At 49.9% G+C, this 17,545-nt stretch overlaps 1 protein-coding gene across 1 annotated transcript; it reads right to left on the minus strand.

The window, feature by feature from the left end:
- Nucleotides 1-7,058: 7,058 nt before the first annotated feature.
- On the minus strand, nt 7,059-16,054 carry FASLG (Fas ligand). Its single transcript, XM_009462511.2, has 5 exons — nt 16,030-16,054; nt 11,262-14,533; nt 10,841-10,886; nt 8,876-8,929; nt 7,059-8,456 (listed from the first exon to the last, which is right to left on the minus strand). The coding sequence occupies exons 2-5, from the start codon at nt 11,649-11,651 to the stop codon at nt 8,062-8,064; spliced, it is 885 nt and encodes a 294-aa protein (XP_009460786.1). The 5' UTR covers nt 11,652-14,533; nt 16,030-16,054; the 3' UTR covers nt 7,059-8,061.
- Nucleotides 16,055-17,545: the final 1,491 nt, after the last annotated feature.

Genomic DNA, 17,545 nt, shown 5'->3' on the forward strand with positions numbered 1-17,545 from the left:
CCATTTCCTTATGCACTTTTGATGCTGGTCATAACCCCAATATGAGCACAGCAGAGAAATTAGCAAGCTTTTCTTCACAGTGCCGTATAAAGTTAGATGCTAAGCATGGTTTACAGGCAATGAGCTGAAACACAGAGAAACAAAAGCGCTGCTACCAAGTGCCAATTTTAAGATCTTTTTTTCAAAGAATTCAGTGGTTGTATGGCTTTTGGAATGCTCTGCATTCAGCCCCAAGAGTCCCAAAGAGCAGTCTTGAGCATGGCAGCCTTGAAGTCTGCCACCATGTCCCCATGTTCTCTTACTTTGTCCCCTCAGTGTATCCTCCAGCTGCCTCCAAGCAACAAGGCTGGATTTTTGTTTACTTGTTTACTTCGCCTGCATGAAGACAAAGGATGGTGGTGAGGGGAACAGTTCTGGCTGAAATGGTGGTTAGACCTTTCAGGCCAGGGTCCTGCAGGAGAGAGAAATCAGCGCACGGAGGCAGAAGATCCCAGCAGCCAGTGCCACCTACAGCCACCACCAGCCCTCAGCAAAGAGCCTGGTGCCAGCAGGGATGGGTGCTGTTGGTGCCCTGTTCCCTGCCAGGACAGGCTTGCCCCTGCCCCTCAGTGCAAGGTCCCAAGCCCATTTTCAGGTTCTCTCATGCTTTCTGTTTCTCTCCTCAGCCTGTGTGATGAGCTAACAAACAAAATTAAAACCCACAGAAATTACAAGACCAACAGGATGCCTTCTGCTACAACCTGCACTTAGAAGCCTTTCTAATGACATTTCCTAGCACAAGAGGAAGGGGTGGGGGGGAGTTCTGTGGCATGGTTTTCCTTGGCCTCCTAAGCAGATTTGATGCCACTAGCCATCATTGCACTGATACACACCAGGGGAGGCACTGAGGATAGGCTCCCCCAGGCTTTTATCCCAGGCTGGGGAACCATCTCCGAATCTTTTCCATCCTGTGTGCACTCTGGGCGCAAGGACCACTCAGAGCAGCAAATTACGTTAGCATTAAAATGAAAGTCACACACCTCAAGGCCCCGTCCACAGCACTGGTACTTCTCTTGTAGCACTGCATAGACAACCCTGCCAGGTCTGAGACATCTTTATTCTGTGACTGGGAGGGCACTAGATACAGTGACTACATGGATGCATAGACTGATGGATGGATCACACCACGTCTTGCCACTGAACTCCTCCATGCAGAATAAAATGCATATGATGGCAAAATAAACACTTCAAGGGCAGGGAGACAGTACCTAGCAGGGAGTTCAGACCTGAATCAAGAAATTACCATCCTCTTCTCTCCTTCAGCAGCCTTGCCTGACTCACATCCTCCAGCTCAGCAAGCAGGGTCTCCACAGGGTGCTAGTGGCAATTTTCGAGCAAATCTTCAAAACGGTCGTTCCCCACCCTCACCACAAACTCACACACCAGGGTGGCAGAGGAGCCCTCGCAAAGCTCCTCACTCCAGTCCTTGGCAGCTCAGATAAACAAGCAAGTGCAGCTGCAAGCAGGAGGCAGAAACACCCCTCCACCCCCAAACTTCAAAGGCTCTGACAACAATATCATGCTTGCTATGGCCACAGCTGTGGTAACAGACAGTAGCTGGCTAAGCCACAATAACTCCCTGTCACGTCCAAGCCTTTAATTAGCTCTCAGCAGCAAAGCAGTGCACATTCACGGCTGCACACAGCCTGGCAGGACTACTCGATGGCTAGGACACGCAGTACCAATTTCAGAGCACAACAGCAAGGAACACCACAAAGGCTGCAACAACACACTTCTGCTTACTTAAAAACTAGCCAGCCAACCCACCCTCACCTCAAACCAAGTGCAGCGATGGGATTTGTCTATTGAATATGCTGAATTTCTCCCATTCCTTCCCTGTTGAAACTGAGCAGGGAATTAGAGCAAATTACATCCTCTTTCTTTGCTAGAGCATTTCTGATGTTCCATGGTTTAGGTTTCTCTTTCAGGACTTTAATGACAAAATAATCTTGGATACCTGTTTTCCATGCAGAAAACTTAGCAGGAAGCATGGGTAAAGAGAATGGTAGCAAGCCACTCTGTCAGCATGTCCTTCGGAGCCTGTGCTGAGACTGGGCAGCTTGTGCCGGTTTTTAGGTTGACCCCACGATAGCCGAGAATTGCACCAGCCATAAACAGATTGCACCCTGCTTAGAGAATTTCATGTTCATCACACCTCCAGCATGAACAGCTAGCTTGTAGACTGTTCCAATTAGGAGAGACAAATCTCCCCCTCCAATGCCTTTTTCTGAAATCTTTTGCCTCTGTGTTGACATAAACCTCACTAGCAACGCCAGGAGAAATGCGTGTCCCCTGCACAGGGCTCAGGAGAGCACACAGTCTGGTTTTGACAGTCCTTCAGATGGCTCAAAAGGCCAGCTACTCCCCTGGCCAGTGCAGGTTTCCAAGCTGAACGTCCCAGGGAATTAGCTGCCCAGCAGCAGGCTTTCACTCCCCAAGACTGACCTGACAAAGGGGAACCCCAATGGCAAAAGGAAACTGGGCAAGGAGACTTTTTCAACTGCTGTGGAAGGAAACTGGTTGTGGAGTACAGGAAAAAGAGAGAGGGATGTAAAATCTCTATGATGGTTTCTAAGTGGGGGAGAGAAGTTGATTCTCCATAGAGAGGACTGAGTCATACAGAGCATGCTGAGGAATGGTGAGACAAGTGAGGCAGAGAAAGCACGTTGGGGTTTGTTATTCCACCTAGAGCTTTTTGACTCTTTGCTACCCAGAGAAAAGAGCAGCTTATTTTCAAAAAAACATGAGTCTTCACAACAGAAAGCCTATGTGCCTGTTCGCATGACTGCCGATGTCCTGGCAGGGGTAACCGGCCAGACCAGTGCCTACTGGTAGGATCCTACAGCAGCATTTCTGGTCACACCACAGGCAGGGGGCAGGGAGCCCAGCATCTCTTCACACCTTTGTCTGGCAGAAGACATCGTTGCAGACACTGCCAGCAGTCTCCTGCACCACAGCCTGCAGCCCCACGTCTCCTGTGTCAGGGCTTCGGTCATGTGCAGGGAACGGAACATTTGACTCTCCGTGTTACCCCGAGAGATGAATCAGCAACAAGTTGTCAAGCTTTTCTTCTTCTCTCTTCTTTTTTTAATTAAAATAAACAAGAAATTCACATGCAACTTGCCTCACCTTGCATCGAAACACTTCCTCTCTTTACTCACCTCATCCTCTCTTTACGTTAAACCTCAGTCACTTAGTCATGCCTAAAATTACACTTTTGTAACCATGATGTAATATGTCCACAAGTCAGAGTACTAGAAAAATAATAGCAATATTTAGGTTTACCTCCCTTCCTTTTTTCTCCCCTCTCTAACCACTAGAGAATGCTCCTTCCCAACCTGGTAAAAATCTGGCAGAGTCCTTATAGCTCCGTGGGCTGGAAGAAGTAACCCCATCAGACATTGTAACAGAAACTTAGAAAGCCCAAGGCTGGCTTCAGGTAAATGAATAAGCAAAAAAAAAAAAAAAAGAAAAAAAAAATCAACCCCCAAAAAACCAACCAAAGCAACAATGAAACTTGTCAGATCAAATAGAAGGTTGCTGTCTGAACTCACGGGATTTGAGTGGCTTCAGACATATCAATTCTTCCATTCTTACTCATGCTCTCTCTTCTCCCTGGGAGGGCTACAAAAACAGTCATATATAACACGTCTCAACAGTGACAGTTCCAGCTAACTACAACAGCTAAGCTGTGAGGTTTCTGAGCCAAGACATGTATCCGAGCAAGCCTGCCGAGAGCCAGTCCACATTGTGGCTCCGTTTCTTGTCTCTGACACCCTGATGCCTCAGCACACGCCAGGGATCAGCTGGAGATCAGCAACTGCTCCTTCTGCTTTTGCATTACAGGTGCCCTTCAGTCCTTTGCTGTGTGCCACTCACCTTCCTCCCCATCACAAGTGACTATGGACTGGTAAAGAGTCAGGACACATGGATGCAATATGCAGTATCGATATGAGGGATGCTGGCCATAGCTGTCCAGGGTATATTTCTCCCTCTCTGAGTGGGGTTTCTCTGCTGGGGAAAGCAGAGCTGCAGCAGGCACTGGCAGGGGCTATTTACCAGCACACCACCTCCCATCTCCACAGATCTGTAAGAAACAGCACCCACCGCGCAGCAGCGCCCATCACACACCAGCCCTGCTCATTGCTCATCCTACCTTGCTCTTTGCTTGTACGCTGTCTCTCAGAGCTCACTGGGCATACCTTTGCTTCCACTGTGCTTTTGCTGTAGAAGCAGCGATGACCCTGTCCGTACAGTCCTTTCTATAATACAGTCCCTTCTACCCCCTTGGTTACTGTACACACTGAGCCTACCCAAGGTTTTTAAGACACTGGCATGCTGCTCTCCCATTTCCTCCACCGGGGTAGGTAAATAGGATGCAGCGTCTGATACACATCAACCACAAGAGAGGCCGTACTATCAAGCAGCTCGCTGCGCTCGGCCACACAGCAGCACAAATGTTTCTATGATGTCATGCAGAGCCCCGATTTGGCCAGCTGCGCACCCAAATGGACAGGCATCTCCCGGGAAGGGTTCAGCTGACCACAAGAGCTGCCTGTGTGCCTGCAACGTGCCCGCTGGCTCAGTGCTGACTAGGTCCCTCAGGCTGGATCACATGGGAAAGCACGCCTGTGCCTAGGAGGAAAGGACGTGAGCCTCAGAAGACCCCCAGGAAGTGGGAGCAGACCAGAAACCTCTTATCGGGAGATGATCTGGGCTTGTCACTTCTTGTCAGCCATGTTCTCCGCAGAGGAGAGTCTCTCTGGAGCCCTGTTAAATGGTGCCCAGACCCTGGGGTACCTCCACACATGGCCCAGGCTGCTCCATCAGGAGAGAGGAGGTCAGCTCAGACCACTGCAATCCAGAAACATGACCTGCAGGGAAGAGTCACTTATGTTCCTCAAGACAGAAAAAACCCAAACACCACAATGGCCAGCCCTGCTGATGGACCTGGGATATCCTTTCTAGTGCAGACACCCTTCCCTTCCTGGGAGGGAACAAAATACTTGATAATTTCAAAATAAATTTCAATAATTTGAATATTTTTATTAAATAATTGTACATATAGTCCAAGAGCTATTAATAATGTCAGTATTAAATATTCATTAAGTATTCAATGGTAGCAAGCAAGTATTTCACTAAATGAACAGCTCATTAGCTAGATAAACAGATTACTTTAATAAAGCTGTTGTGGCACAGGCAGTCTATGAATTGACTCTACGCAGTTTGAAATTGTCTAATACTGTCGTGACCTTACTCTGAACCTTCAGTCAGAGCCCACAAGCTAAGTAGTGGATTTGCTCTGGTCAGTTTAGGGCGATATTTGAAAAAGGGACCACAAATCAGAAACACGTCTTGCTGGCAGCCGTGCTGCTGACTCAACGCAGTCACAGCCGCTCTCTGACTCGGGAGCAAGCCTAGCAGCACCTAGCTTTACCCTGCAAGGATAAGCCAGCTCTGTGCACCTCAGGAGACCCCAGCACTATTTATAACATGACCGTCCACCCCACTGTGCTGCTGTCTCTGAAACGCGCAGGTCTGCATTGCCTTTAGCATTTCAGATGAAAGGACTAACAGATCCTTGCCCCCTCCAGATGTGCAGCAATAGCAACGGCCGTATCCTGCCCCCGAACTGGCTACATTCACGGTCTATATCGGTTACTGTGTGCTGACTTACAGAAACCTTTGGGAGCTTTCCAGCCCTTCACCAACACAGTACTAGCAGAGAGCATAACCTCAGCGTGAATTTCCTCTGGACATTGACTGCTCTCTCTCCAAGCTGCTTGCCAGTAAAGAAAGGAAGCATACTATCTGCTCACAGCTAGTTTTGCTACAGAAATAGCTGCAAGCTTGTGGGCACGTGTACATACAGATGCCCACTCCCCACTTGGATGTCTGGTCACTGGGAAAGCAATGCAGCACAAACAGCAATCAGAAGAGGACAGCAACTTCCAGCCTTTCCTGGTGGGGTCTGGATACAGCACCCCCCATCCCTGCACTATGTGGTTTGCCCCTCTGATACTAGGAGGGGGTGGGGACAGTAAGAAAGCATCAGTCAAGCAAAAAGGTCCCTAAACTTTGACCTTTTGAGGCATTTTCCATCCTGAGAAATGCAGTGGAAATACCAGAGTGCAGCAACAGCTGTGTGAGCAGAGAGCTGCAGCGTTCACCTCACGCTGACCACAGCAGTAGCCAGTCCACTTCTAAGTTTTGACGAATCCGGTTTCCCTGAAGCAAGCAACAGCAAACCACAGGCCACATACCACTGAGCTGAGAGCAGCACCATGGAAAAGGAAATAAATTTTGCAGGTGGCTGAAGAGCCACTGTTCACTGTGACCAACATCAGAGTTACAAGAAGGCTGGACCACAGGCAAAGATGATAATGCACCACAGCTGCACCCTTTGTGTACTGCCTGGTGGCAACATGGCAGACAGCCCCAGGGTTAACTCATGCAAAGGAAGAGCTCCATGGACCAGACACCAGAGTGAGCAAATGTTTCGGTTTTGTTTTGGTTTTTGGTTTTGGGTTTTTGGGGTTTTTTTAATGCCAAAGCACCACTTCCTTTCTTTGCCCTTCAGACTGCCACGTGGGAAGTGCTGCTGGGGCTGGAGGGCACCCGGAGGAGCATGGTGCCTTTGGGGATGGCAGCGCTTCTGCTCAGCAACAAGTGCCTGGCTCCAACCAAGCTCAAGCCTGTGTTTTGAGATCAGTTGCCTTCCTGATGGCCAAACAGGGCTTGGGCTGCCTGGTCTGTGCTGCCCATGTCACACCTCCCTGGTCCCCAGATCTTGATGTGTCAATGCTGGACCCCAAAGCTCCATGGTGGGGACTCTGTGCCCCACCAAGCCAGCAAAGCGGAGTCAGGCTCCTAGATTTCTGGTATGCTGCTGGAGAAGGAGCAGGGTTGCTGGTCCCTGATTCACAAGCCTTTGGGGCTTTGGCCATTGCAGAAGCCTGCTGCCCCAAATAAGGAGAGGACAGGACAGTACCACTTACTAGAAAAATATACCTTTATTTACCATCTGTGTTTTGCTCAGGAGAGAATATGCCATGAGAAGGGGGCCAGCCGAAGCCATGCCGTGGCCAGCATGCCCCCACCTGCACTGTGCAGGGTGTGGCAGGACCAGGTGTCCATGGGGGACCCTGTTCTGTCAAAAGGGCAGGAAGGGGTTTGGAGATGCTGCTGTCATCTCAGGCCCCGCTGTTCACCACCACCATGTTGTTCAGGTCCTGTCAGCAGAACACGTGGCCTCCCCACCAGCCCTGCCACCACATCACGGTCATGGTTTCTCTCCAGGGTCAGGACCCCCTTCAGGTCACCGCTGCTTCTGGCACATTCCTTGCAAGGCAATCGGGATGAGTTAAATAAAGGGGTTGGGGGACATTTTCTGGGATGGGAACGGTCGATAACTTAACACAAAACAAACACATCATGCGTAACAAGCCAGCTAGCAGGCAGGTGCCTGTAGTACAGCAGTCACAGGGCCGAGTGCCTGGGCAGGGTGGCCAGCCATAGCTTGGTGCGGGCAGCTGAGGCTTCCGCGCTACTTGTTCCCACACCACTGCCTGCGGTGTGGCGCGGCACGGCCCAGGCACCAGCAGCCCTGGCTCGAGGGGCCTCCTCGACACCCGCTGGCTGTCCCCGCACGCCTGCTGGCCCAGGCTCACCAGGGCCATGACACCATGTGGGCTCCCTGGCACCAGCATCATCTCAGGTAGCAAGTAGTGAGTTTCAACGGGGTCTTCAGCATACTCTGTTTTGAGTTTGTAATTTTTTTCAGAGGGGGAAAATGTGCGAATCTCTTCAGGTTGACACAGTACAGCCCCGGTGCTTCCCAGAGGTCCGCTTTCAAGCCTTTACCAGTTGCTTGAGCCCTCTCATGCTGAAGGCCAAAACATGGTTTCTTGCTGGGCTTCCTGGTGCAAGACCCCGGCTTGGCCAAAGCCGCTCAGGCAGCACTCACCCCTTGCAGGTCCTAGTGTGTGTGTGTGGCTGCCAGCCATGCTCCAACAGCCCCATTTAAAGCTTAAATAAGCCAAAGAATGTCTTGGATTCCTCAAAATTAACCAGAGCGATTTTGGAGACATTGACGTGCAAACTGTCCATCTTCCTGAGCTTGAATAAAGCCCCCAGGTAGCTTTTCCGGGCCCATGTTTTCTGACTCGTACAGTAGTTGATGCCTTTGTCTTCCATCAGCACATGGCTGCCTGGTGAGGCTGGGTTTTTCTTGTAGACGATGTGGGTCAACACCTGGCTGGTGCAGACGCTTCCCCGGAAGAACACGTTGGAGTACACGAAGTACAGGCCGGTCTCATTGATGACGAGGCCCTGATCGCGGTACTGAATGCCATTGGTGAAGGCATGGCCAGAGATGGGTTCCCACTCCAGAGGGAGGTCACTCTGGGCAGGGTTCCCTGGAAGCCAAAACAAGAGAAAAAGTGCAGTAAGTAGAAGCAGTTGTGTGGTTTTTTCCTGAAGTCACACCCCATGTCACAACAAGTCAACTGTTCTCCAAGCCCTTGTCTGCAGCATGGAAAGTCTGCCCCAACCTCACACTGGTGGGAGCTCTCACCTCGCTCAACACCAGCCACTTGTGACAGCCCGCACACCCCAGCTGCAAACCAAAACCCAAACCCCTCACTGAAAAACCTAAACAAGGGGAAGATTTTAGCTGTGGAGTAACTTCCTGCTGTCAGAGCACACGTGTTACCAAAGGAAAATAGGAAAGCCTGTGTGAGGTGGGCTCCTCACAGCTATGACCGTGCACCCTCTCACCCCAGCCACGTCTGCCCTATCCCCTGCTCCCACACCTTGCTGGCCCCTCAGCACCTACCTGTTAGGTGTGCTGCTTTCCTTTCTTCGTTTTTCATTGACTGCTCCTTCTCCCCTGCACAAAAATAGGGAAGACATTAGCCATATGCTCCATGGAGAAGCCAGCCCAGAGAGCAGGAGGGAGCCAACCACGAAGCTGAAATGGGGCAGATTCAGGGCAGCACAGGGCATATAAGCACCATGGCTTAGTGCAGGGAGGCAGAGTGGTGCTTGGGCAAACGCTGCAGGGCAAGAGGAGGAGTTAAAAAGGAAGACTTGCAGCAAAGGATCCAGATGTGATCAAAAGCAAGGGGAAAGAGCAAGGAGAGCTTTCATCTTAAAATGGCTCAGTTGGTGAGCTCAAGCAGAGGCCTCGCATCAGGGTGTAGGAGAGGGACAATACTGCCCCTTTACCCAGCATCTCTGGCCCATGCCAAGGTCATGGAGTAATGCACTCCACTCCCATGCTCATGACCTGTCGCAGATGAGCCTGCTCTATTGCCCCCCTCCAGTCCAGCACTGCCAAGGGCAGATGTACCCATGGCAGTGGACTTCTGTCTGCTGAGTACCAACCCTCCTTACAACTAGATCAGAGAAGACACTTGACACCATCCTGCTGGCCAGGCAGACCTTGTCCTCAGAGAGGCAGAGCACAGCTGGGAAAATTCTGCCTTCCCTGGAGGGCTCAGTTCCCCTTGGAAAGATGGGCCAGTTACAGTGACTTCGTATTGGGACCCCATCCCACTCCATCCTTCTTCTCAGTATCTTCTTCCAAGTATCATGCTCTCAGATTTTAGAAGAAGCCTTTTCTTTTCTCAAGCCAATTAAATTTTCCTCTCCTCTCTCCCTTCTCCTTTACACAATTTCCCTGGCTGTATTTATCTCTCTCAAGAAATTCAGGGTTATTATTTATGACTTATGTTCAGCTACTGCTAAAGCAGCCTGTGATCAGGGCACTGAGCATCCAGTTAAAGCGTCAGTTCCCCTTCCCCTAAGCAATAGATTACAGAATTTATTGATATGGGAGTTGATGGGAAGCAGGACTGCCCTTTCCAGAGAATTTTGCTATTTCCAAATTTGCTTTTATTCAGTATCAGAACAAACTTGAAAATAAATTAACTTTCCTCCTAACCAAAATCCTCAAGGGAAAAAAAAAAAAAAAGAAAATTTCGGATCTAGCAAAAATTAAGAGAGCTGAAAATTTCTTTCCGACTTGGCCATCTTTAAAAAGCGATGTCCTCACTGATAACATTAACATGGAATGTAAAAGTAAAATAATAGCTTGGAAGTTCAAAATAGGATTTTTAAATTGTTCCATTCAGATTGAAACTGTCTGGTTTTTTCTTAAATGAAATTTAGAAAAATTAGCTGGTTCTTGTGGAAAGTTTCAATTTCACTGAAATGACATTTCTAAAAGAAAAAAAACCCTCACATATAATCAGGCTCTTCTCAGACAGCTTTGGCTGCAGTGAGACTTTGTACCAAAAGAATTTAGGAAAAAATAAGTTGCGCTCTCAAGAGTGAGAGTGAATCCCCCACCCCCAAAGAAAATGAAACCCTCTGCATCTTCCCCCCAAAAAAAGAGAAAGAGTAAGGAGAGAAGGAAGTAACACACGAGGTGCTCATCTCCGTTCTCCTCCTTCTGTTCATGTTGTCACTATATGTTTACGACAGTCAGAAACTCACTTTTACAGCAGAGTACCCCCAGTACTGGTGCCCCACTGGGCCTGAGAGGCCCAGGGTAGAGGCACACTGTCCCAGGAACCTGTGGCTGACACCTCTAAGCACTCCAGCAGGCAGGGTGCAGTACCCCTTCCCCACACCCGGGAGATAAAGCTCTTTTTCCAGCCGAGCAAGTGAAATCAGCACTTTCAGAGCATCGAGCTGCGACCCTGCATTTGCCCCCAATGAGGAGAGGGAAGAGTTCGACAGGAGCATTCACACGTGCTAACACAGAGGAGTTCCTCCTCTATGTACATCAACTCACCTATGAGTTTCTCCAAAGCTGGAGGGATGTGTTCAGTGCTGGCAGACTGTCAAAAGAGAAGAGCGACAAGCTGTCTTAGCAGAGTGAGAGCATAAGGGCATCATCTAAAGCAGCCAAGGACTATCTTCAACAGTGGATAGTTCTGGGTGCTCATGGGGAGCTGCAAAATGCTAAGAAATGTACAGGGAAAGAGACCTTGCAGCACTCAGAAACACGAAGACATCCAGATACATCAGTCACCAATAGAGCAGTCCCCCACAGTAATAAGCAAGCCCACTTACACTGGCGTGGCAGACATTTAAATGCCACCAGCCTGCCCCTTGGGGAGTTTTGCACCACCTGAGCATCTCAGACCCAGTTTTAAGTTTTTCTTTTTTTCCTGTTTCCCCAGAGCCTCTGTGACCAGCCAGGCAGACCTCACCTCTCTGAGTTCAGCAAGTTCCTTCTCCAGGTGGAAAATCTGGAACATGCTCAGCCCCACTCCAGTGAGGGCCAGCAGGATCAGCAAGGAGATCACCAGGAAGCCGACACTCCTCCTTTCCCTGTTGTTCCTTGGCTTTCTCCTCCGGTCGGGTACCGGTGGTGGGAAAGGAGCAACAGGGGGTGCCGGGGGGCAGGAAGTACTTGTGTTGGCACAGCCGTCCACCCAAAAGATCTGGGGGTACACGTAGTTCAAGTTCTGCTGCATGGCTGGGAGCGGGATGGGCTGGACGTGCTTGGCGTTATCTTCCATACGGCAGCCAAAAACTGCCGGGGCTGTCCCAGACTGAGCCCTGGGGGAAGACCCAGCTCTGCCTTCATACGCCTGCATCACTCCAGCAGTGAACACCCAGCTCAGATGCTGCAAACGTTTATGAAAGCCTCAAGCATCAACAGCAAACCCCAAAGAGCTTCCGCCCTCGGCTGCAAGTTTGGGGCACCCGCCTGCTCCTCCCACACCAAGGCACGCACACACAGCGGGACCAGCCCAGCAGCAGACTGCTCGCACAAAACCACACTCAGCGGCCGGGCTCGGGAAGATGCTGCACTCAGCAGCCAAGCGCTTGCGGGGCACACGCGAGGGCTGCGCTGCCAGTCAGGGGCTGAGTAGTCAGCCCAGCGCACACCCACCAGCCAACCACCCTTTCCAGCAGCCCACTCAAGCAGATGCAGCTGCTTTTCCACTGCGGTATCCTGGACCACAAGCAGAGGAAATGAGAAAACTTCTCCTGCTTCGGGCATCCTCCACAAGAGGGGAGAGGCAGAGCTGAGGACTCTTCCCCTTGGCAGAAGGATGAAGACCTGATCCCAAGAGCATCTGTGGCTGCGGGGGAATTCCTTCATTTCACAAAAGACAAGTTACTTACTGCTGTCTGTTACGCATCCCACCTTGTCCTTGGCTGCTCTACAGGGCACGGATCCTGAGTCGCAGAACCCTGGTCGCAGACACTGTCCCACTGTGATAAAAACCGTCCTACCCGAGAAGAGGCAGACATTGTCAGTGCTGCGGCCTCAGCAGAGCTGCCCCAGCATTAGCAGCCCAAGTAAAGCCGGCTCAGTGGGCTGCCTTCACCCACACCAAATCACTGTAGGGCACTGGCCAGGCTGAACCAGCAGCACGCTGTAATGTGGGAAACACACAGTGCCTTGGGGCACAAGCAGGCTCTTACGGCAGCTTCTGCCGCCCCACTTACCTCTGCAAATACTATCTCCAATCCCACACTCCTCTTCTACCCTGAAGATGCGTTAGAGAGGAAAGGGCTTTATTTATCATCTCTTCAGCACAACGCTGAGCACTGCAGCAGGACCTAACCTGGCTGAGTAACCTGTGATTAAAGCCTGGGATAGACACCGTGCTACTCATCTTGGTAGAATTTCTCTCGCCTTCCAAGAAAGGATCCAGAATTCAGGCCATGCTGCAAGGATCAGCGCTCATAAGAGCTCTTTACAAAATCATAATGAGGAGAGACGGGGACATTTCCATTCCTCAGTTTCCAATTTCTCAATTTCCATTCCCCATTGACCACAGATTTCTAAGTGACAGCAATAAGATTTTCCCCCGGATTTAGAGGTGCACACAGGCAATTATAAACAGCAGTTTGCTCTTCCATTTTACAGACCTGTGTTGAAGTGTGTATTTGTATGGGGTAGTATTTAAAAAAAGGAAATGCTTAATACAAGAACAAACTGGAGATTTGTTTCCTCTGTGGCTGAAGGAAGCGATCCCAACACGCAGGCTTTGATCTTGAACATCAAAACTGGGGTCTGAGAACAGCATGCTTTAACAACATACGCACACTTGTTTCTCCAAAGCAAGGGCTCAGCTTTGCCTCCAACCACACCAGTAAGTCAGATGTGTCCTCAAAGCCTTGCCTGCACCACCAGACACCCCACTGCTTTTTGAAGATGTTCACCACAGTCGTTTGCTGCAGCAGCGATCTGCAGCATGAGAGGCTTCAGCAACCCGTCTGGCGCTCTCGTACTTCTAGGTTTCTGACATAAAAGACACAAAACCAACATCAATCCAGCTCCAGCAGTTCAAGCCTGGTCATGCCTACCCTCGCTCAGTCCTCCTCTCTGCACCCCAGAAGGCTGCTCCCCAGCCAGTCTGAGGACGGGTCCTCATCCATTCCTACAACCATTACAAGAGAAAGTAACGCAAAGTAACACAAAGGGCTGGGCTCAGCTCCGCACCTCCCATGCCACGTGGTGAACTCCAGCCTGCTAGCCAGTGCTGGCCATAGAGAAAGAGAGGTGCTTCCAAGGCACAGGGAGCCAAGAGAGGCAGCAGGACGGCTGGGCAAGCATCTCCTGCCAGCACGCTCTCCACCACCCCGCCTGCGCAGCACCCAGCCCCTGCTGCTGCCACGGGTGCCTGAGCCACACGTGGGGGGACTCATCACCCACGCAGGCTCCTCGCTCGGTCAGTGCCTGCACTCCCTTGCTCTCAGAGCGGTGAGCACAGCGTGCCCATGGCTCTTTGCAACACGGACAGAGGTGTCAGGGAGTTCCCATTTCTTTAATGCTTTCTGTGGCCCCTTCAACTGCTGTAAAATACAACGATGGCTCAGGGAGCAGGGACTGAAGCCCAGGACTTCCTCAAAGTTGGAGGCATTGCTGACAAGAACATCAAAAGTCATTGAGCGCACAGCTTTGCCCAGAGAGGATCCACTCTCAAGTTTTTTTTCTGACGCTGACTGTGTTTAATGCAGACAGCTTGCCTTGGTGGGATTGTGGGCACAGTAGCAGTCCCCCTTAAATGTCAGAAGCGTACTTATTTCTCACCTACTGCTTCCTATTTTCACAAAGATGCTTTTTTATAGGGGTGGGTGATAAGGCAGAGATGATGAAACCAATGAAAGCCATTTCAGCCATGTCTGCTGCGTCTTCTGTTTCGGATGCTCAGATCAAGAGCCTGCTACTACCACATGTTGTGGTAAGCCAAAGATTGGGGCTATTTTACCATCAAAGGATCATTTTTGGTGCACAGCATGCTTTCAGAGACCTCTCCCTTCCTAGCACACTCTACTGTGCCGGTCCTGCTGTCACCCTCTCCGTTTGCCCTGTCAGCACCTTCAGAGATCGCCAAGATGGTACACGCTGGAAGACAGCGGCAAGTGGGGGCTGTGTCCATGTAGCACGTCATGATGCCTGCAGGCTCTGTGCTCTGCTGGCTTCCTATTGCTCAAGCGACACACAACGTTAACAGGGCTTCTGAAAGAATAGTGGGACAATTTGCTGTAGACAGACACTTAGGTCACACGAATCTACCTCGCTAGAAGGCCTAGAGCCAGAACTTAGACAAGGTTGAGCTCTCCTAAACTATGGCTCAAGGGCAGCTGGGCAAGAAAAGAGGACATAAGGAGTGTCAGATTTGTCTGTCTGCCTCCCTATCCCCCTCTTCACCCAGTCTGCAAGATGCACACTCTTTTTTTCAGCAGCCGTGTCATTCGAACAGGAGGGAATATTTTCAAATAAACACCTTCCATACCCTTTATCAGAGAATCACCCCCCTTTGCCAAAAACAACAAAAGACAAGCCACAGTTACACAGACAGAAAAAGAGGACTCGCTCAGAAGAACCCTCTCCATCCCCACCTCGCCCCCAGAGGAGAGGTGGGAGCTCTTACTAACGATACACACCATTATGCTAAAGTTTATGTTGACAAAGAGAATCAGCCAGCAGCTAAGAGTCTGTATCAGCAGATTTAAGGACAGAAGGATGACTCGCTTGAAATACACCAAAGAAAGCAGGACTTGAACAATGATCCAGATCTAATACTTGACAGAAAATAAAATTTTAAAAAACCATAGGTGTGAACCACTGTGTAGGACAGGATCTCACCAGGCTCTGGTCAGAGTCAGATATGTGTCTGTCTGAAAGTGATTAACAAATATTTCCTATTACACTAGTGACTAGTGGAAATGCTAAAAAGCAACTATTGAAAGCCCACAGGGCTGCATAAATTACACCCAAGAACAACTGAAGAAGCTGAGAACCATTTGCATTCAAAAAATGGGATTCAAAGTATTATCCCGAGGTATTAACAGCCTCGGCAACCTTTTGCGGTCCCAGGCTAAACCGCGCAATCAGAGCCAGGAGAAGCAACTACTGCAAACCCAGTGAGGATCAGCCACAGCTGGCAGAAGAGATGGGACGCGTTAACGCTCACTTACAGGTACAGGGGAAAGAGTAACTGAGAGCACCATCCAGGACAAGGCTTCTGATTTTCCACCAGGATTGTCCTCAACACAGCGCTATTTCAACACCTTTACCACGGATCCGGAGAAAACCAAGCAAAATATCATACCAGTAACATTCGCAGATTAAAATAACTGGTAAGAGATCCTAAGTAACTATGAGGACAGAGAATTTAATCAGAAGAAAACAAGTCTAGAAACAAGAACTGCAGATCAAACTCTTTAGATAGAAAATAACATCCTAGAAAGAAAACACAGTTCTGAAACTGAGAGAGAAGCAGCCCAGCTGGACATGAGCTTCCAGCAGGGAAAGCCCACGGGCTCCCATAGGTATGGGCTGACATATAGCACTGGGCAGCTACAGACAGTCCCAGAACCCACACTGCAAGGTCATGCTCAACTTCAGAGGGGCTCAGGGAAAGTGGCAATAACTGCTGGACAAGGGCGTTCAACTTGGTCCATTCAAGAGCAGATTGGCAGGGAGGGAGGGAGGGACAGTATGTGAAAAACCTGTATCAAGACGGACGATTTCCAGCAGCAGAGAGCTCTTGAATCTCTCCGAAAATAAAATCTCCCCAGGGAGCCGCTAACCAGGAGCCAAAGCTGAAGGAGTTTGCGCAAGAGAGGCATGGATTTTTGACCGACCATTGGAATGGATGCTTGTGACAACTGCCTCCAAAGGTAGCAGGGTCTCCATCCACTGAAGCCTTCGAGGGGCGTGGAAGACACCAGAACTCACCCAGCCTTTGTGGTGAGCACTGACATCTTAGTGTTGTTTCTATATCACCTTTTTTTAACAGTTCAGTTTTCCCAGGCAACGATGATAGTTTTCATTTCCTCAACAACTGCTCTTTGCTAGAAGCATTTGCGGCACACGTAGAGCCGTGTCTTGGTGCCAACAGCTCATGAGAAAGACATTTACAAATTCACACTCAAGAGCAGGTTTCAAAATCCATTTCTAATGGCTCTGGCCTGGCATTGCAGTGCTCAATATGGCCCTCTTCCAGTGAGCAAGGTGCCTTGTCCTCTCCTTCATTAAGCATGTGCCAGCTATGCCATGATCCCACAAGCAGGCAGCAGCCCTGGGTTCAGCAGAAGAGGTGCAGGGCTCTGACCTGAGGCAGGAGAGAATCCAAGTGGAGAAGGAGCAAAAGCACCTGAGAAAAAGAAGAATTGAAAGCGGCAGAGTAAGATTTTATTTTTTTTTGTGTCTGCAATAAGAGCAAGGAAATGAGGTATGGGGGTTATGCGGTAATGGGATCTACCGCTTGAATATCTGAGACCATGAGAAGCAGGTCATTCCATTACAATAGCTTAGTCATGGGAGAAAATAGAACATGTTGTTGTGGCCACTCAGAAGGTGCGAGGAAGACCACAGCAAACACGCAAGATGTCGATTTCCTTTCCTCCCCTGTGGCGGTCGAGAACTGCAGTCACAAGCCCTTCAGCAGGATCCGTGCCCTGCCCCGGGCTGCCAGCACAGAGCCAGCCTTAGAACTGGAAAACACCAGCTGGCTCTGCTGGCCTGTGTGGCCTAGTCGGTATTTGACAATTTTATTCCTTCTTGGGAGCAGCTGCTCTCAGCCCATAAAAAAAAAAAAAAAAAAAAAAAAAGATCTACCTTGAGACCCCTACTGAGTTCCGCCAGGATCACACCTCAGCTCTGCATCACCGAGTGAATTCAGGCCCTCTGGCATTCGTTTGGCAAACGGAGAGCCCAACACAAGATGTGCCCATCTCATCACACGAGCACCCCGACGCCAGCGACCCACGTCAGCCAACTTCCCAAAACCCCAAGGGGCCTTCAGCTGACTTTCCTGGGATTTAACTGTGAGCTACAGGTGGTTTCATGGGCAACGTACACAACCATGACATTTCAGCAGTACGCGTGTCGCATTACAACTCATAGAAGATACTCATTAGCTGCTTCGAGTTATTTTTCTGAAGAAAAAAGAAAATCACAGACAAGGGTTCTTGTTTGCTGCAAGTTCATAGAGGGCCCAGCAGCTGGATGTAGGCTCCAGCC

This window comes from Nipponia nippon, unplaced genomic scaffold, assembly GCF_047370975.1.
Source record: "Nipponia nippon isolate SJK-2023a ecotype South Korea unplaced genomic scaffold, ASM4737097v1 scaffold_5, whole genome shotgun sequence".
NCBI classification, from domain to species: Eukaryota; Metazoa; Chordata; class Aves; order Pelecaniformes; family Threskiornithidae; genus Nipponia; species Nipponia nippon.